The 3,876-nt window shown below is 64.8% G+C and overlaps 1 protein-coding gene across 1 annotated transcript in view; it reads left to right on the forward strand.

Annotated features, from left to right (window-relative positions):
• MRPL23 (mitochondrial ribosomal protein L23) overlaps positions 1 to 2,362 on the forward strand; it is a 4,204-nt gene extending 1,842 nt beyond the window's left edge. The window contains exons 3-4 of the mRNA XM_030885702.2: positions 12 to 85; positions 2,164 to 2,362. Of these exons, the coding sequence (XP_030741562.2) occupies positions 12 to 85; positions 2,164 to 2,328 (239 nt within the window). The 3' untranslated portion in view covers positions 2,329 to 2,362. The remainder of the gene's footprint in view (positions 1 to 11; positions 86 to 2,163) is intronic.
• The last annotated feature ends 1,514 nt before the right edge of the window (positions 2,363 to 3,876 follow it).

The raw sequence follows: 3,876 nt of genomic DNA on the forward strand, positions 1-3,876 counted from the left end.
TCCCTTCCCAGGCTCGAACAGGAAGCGGGATCACAGACATGTGAGAGTGAAGAAACCTGACTACAAGGTGGCCTACGTGCAGCTGGTGAGCCCAGGGCCGGGGCGCAGGTACACTCTAGGAAGCAGGCAGGACTGGGCCCCCCAAGTAGAGCTCGGGGCCTTCAGCCCCGCGTGGTCTCTGCTCTGCAAAGGTCTGGCACTACGGCCCGTGGAAGCCCAGAGAGGCCGTGGATGTGGCCAGCATGCATGACCAAGCCTGTGTCGGGGCCCTGTGGTCCAGTGGGTGTCCACACAAATGCCTCTGCTCTCTAAAGACCTGGTGCCACACCCAGTAATTTGCTGTGCTCAGACCCCAGACCCTCTGTGGGCCTGCCTGTGCGGGTGGCGGCACGCGGCCACTAGATGGCAGTAGCGCTATTGGGAACCCCAGGCGGCCACCTGGCCTGAAAAGCCTTTTCAGGCAAGACGTGGGGACAGCGCCTTTCTGAGAGAAAGGCCCCTTGTTCCAAGCAGGGACCCCTACGTGCCTGACCTAATATTTGCTGTGCATCCAGCGGGCCCATCGGGGCGCCCTGCGCGGCCCCTGCTTTTGAGAGGCCTGTGTGACCTAGCAGGAGGCAGGCCACAGTGACAAGTTGCTTTTCAGTGATCTGAGGCCCCTGCGTTTGCTCAGCCTCCTCCGACCACCGTGGGGAAGCTGGCCTGCTGGAGGCTCCCCCTGCCCCCCCCCTGCAGCCCCGACCACCTTTGAACTGCCCCCACAGTTGCCAGACTTGTGTCTAAGCAGGGGAGCAAGTAGCCGGTCCCTTCCCCGCTGATAAAGGGGACATCGGGCTGGAGGCCCCCCTTGCCACGTGTCCCCTCGCCCCCCAACTGCGCTTCCAACAACAGCATGCTGTCTCACACATGCAGGGGCCGTCGGGGGCACACACTCAATTAGTGCGTTTATTTTGAGCCGGCTCCCAGGCCCTGGAAGCCCCGAGTCCTTCTGATAAACATCTCTGGCCCAAGCTGCCTCCACCGGGGACCTCGAAGCTCTGACCCCCGGCCACGGGCTGCTGTGTAGAGGCGGGGGTGCGGAGATGGGCCTGTTTCCACGGGAGTTTCCGCCCTTTACTGGCGGGTCCAGCCCGAGGGCGCACAGTGAGTGCCGTTGTGTCTCAGGGCCAAGGTTTCTTTTGCCAGGAGCAGGGGTCGCCAGGAGCCCCCTGGTGACCACAAACAACGCCCCCCTGCAGCGAGAAGCCCAGGCCCCACCCTCCCCGAGCCTCCCAGGGTCCCATTGTCACAGGTTGTCATGTTTAGCCAGCTCACTGCAGTAAACGCACCCCTGCCCGGGGAGCCCGATGATGCGTGCAGAGGGGCTGTCTGGTTTTCTGGAGGACAGGGCCCCCCTACCCCATGTGCCAACCCCTCGCCAGCCCTGCTGCACCCACAGACTTTGCCTTTCAGGGGCCCCCGGCCGTGGGGAGGGGTTTTCAGGTCCTACCCACCCACCAGAGGCTTGCTCCCTTGGACATGGCTGCCTGCCCTTCCCCACCGATCGGGGTTCTCCCAGGGCTGGCCACATGGTCCAGCAGACTCATTAAACACCCCCAGGCCCCGGGGTCTCCCCTGCCACACACAGCTCGTCCCCACGCCAGTTGCCTGAGCGGCTGGGTCCACCTGTGTCTGTGAGGGCCGGTGGCCAGGCTGCCGCCAAGACCCACATGGGTGCTGTGGGCCTCTGCCGCTCAGCTTCCCGGCTCCTGGGACTGGGGCCCCAGCGCTGGGGGGGGGACGTGAGCAGGCAGCACTGCGGTGGTCCGTGTGGTGGGGTGGCGCTGAGGCTCCTCTTCCTGCCTCCAGATAAGAGCTGAGCTGTTTGTTTTCCAGGCAGATAGGGGCCGGGGCCCAGCCGGCTGCCTGGCAACGGAGGCGAGGGAGAGCGGTGTTGTCCGTCTGTCTGTGTTTTGGCCTGTTGTTATCAGAGGGTGACAGGCCACCCCCGCCCCACAGGGCACTTCTAAAGGGCTGGGAGGTGGGCAGGGGGGCAAGCGGCCTCACCATGGAGGCTCCAGAAGGCTTGGAGGCAGGGGGCAGGGAGCGTTCCCAGAGGGCCCCGGGCAGGGCTGCGGGGTCAGCACCAAGGCCCAGCCCTAGCGTGGCCGGTCTCCTCCGCAGGCTCACGGACAGACCTTCACGTTTCCAGAGCTGTTTCCTGAGCAGCCGCCGGACGCCAAGGGCAGCGAGGACTTGGACCTCCAGGACCACCTCCTGGAGCAGGAGCAGCAGAGACAGATCAGTGACCCCCGGCGCGGCGGGGTCCCCTCCTGGTTCAGCCTGTGACAGGGACCCAATAAAAGCCGTGCTGTGCAGACCAGCGCTGGCTCGTCTCTGTGGCCAGCATCCGTACCCGCCTGCAGCCCAGGGCCAGGGTGGGGGTTCTGCTCAGCAGGGGCACCTGGCTCCCAGAGCCAAAGGGCTTGGGTGCAACACCTAGCCTGACCCTGCGGGGCTCCAGCAGCTATATGCGAGGGCCCAAGGAGTGGTCGGTGGGGGCCTGACTGTCCAGGCCAGAGGGTGTGGCCAGGGCTACACTACTCTGTTGTGATGGACACGTCCACGGGTCCTGCACCCAGAGGAGCTGGGCCTTGCTGGGAGGGAGCCACAACCCACCGCCCCAGCCGCCAGGCCGTGTGTGGCATTGCCATCTCCTGGGGTTCCCGGGACAGCGAGTGACCCTCCCCCCAGCCACCCACTGTCACCTGGACCTCCCCCACTCCAAATACCCATCAGCTTTCCCAACCGACTGAGTACGCCGCCCTAGTCCTCCCTCCACCCGGGTCCCAGCGCCCTCCACACGCGGCCCACCACGGCTGCCACCGCGCTGCTTTGTTGGGTTTCTAAAGCCGATTTGGGTTTGCAGGGAAATGGCACAGCGAGGTCCCCCGTGCCCTGTGTTGCTAGCACGTTGTGCCCGGACCCACTGGGTACAGTAAGGGGACATCATCATGAACTGGCCGCCGCCCTGGGAGTTTCCCTGCTCCACAGGGTCTGCCCCAACAACCCCCTGGCCCTGCTGACCACGTCCGTCCGTCCCTCTGCCCTGGCCTCTCCCAGATTCTCCTGTCCCTTCCCAGGCTCGAACAGGAAGCGGGATCACAGACATGTGAGAGTGAAGAAACCTGACTACAAGGTGGCCTACGTGCAGCTGGTGAGCCCAGGGCCGGGGCGCAGGTACACTCTAGGAAGCAGGCAGGACTGGGCCCCCCAAGTAGAGCTCGGGGCCTTCAGCCCCGCGTGGTCTCTGCTCTGCAAAGGTCTGGCACTACGGCCCGTGGAAGCCCAGAGAGGCCGTGGATGTGGCCAGCATGCATGACCAAGCCTGTGTCGGGGCCCTGTGGTCCAGTGGGTGTCCACACAAATGCCTCTGCTCTCTAAAGACCTGGTGCCACACCCAGTAATTTGCTGTGCTCAGACCCCAGACCCTCTGTGGGCCTGCCTGTGCGGGTGGCGGCACGCGGCCACTAGATGGCAGTAGCGCTATTGGGAACCCCAGGCGGCCACCTGGCCTGAAAAGCCTTTTCAGGCAAGACGTGGGGACAGCGCCTTTCTGAGAGAAAGGCCCCTTGTTCCAAGCAGGGACCCCTACGTGCCTGACCTAATATTTGCTGTGCATCCAGCGGGCCCATCGGGGCGCCCTGCGCGGCCCCTGCTTTTGAGAGGCCTGTGTGACCTAGCAGGAGGCAGGCCACAGTGACAAGTTGCTTTTCAGTGATCTGAGGCCCCTGCGTTTGCTCAGCCTCCTCCGACCACCGTGGGGAAGCTGGCCTGCTGGAGGCTCCCCCTGCCCCCCCCCTGCAGCCCCGACCACCTTTGAACTGCCCCCACAGT

Source organism: Echinops telfairi, unplaced genomic scaffold (genome assembly GCF_000313985.2).
Source record: "Echinops telfairi isolate 266 unplaced genomic scaffold, ASM31398v2 ScPeMD7_37;HRSCAF=141, whole genome shotgun sequence".
Classification (NCBI taxonomy): domain Eukaryota; kingdom Metazoa; phylum Chordata; class Mammalia; order Afrosoricida; family Tenrecidae; genus Echinops; species Echinops telfairi.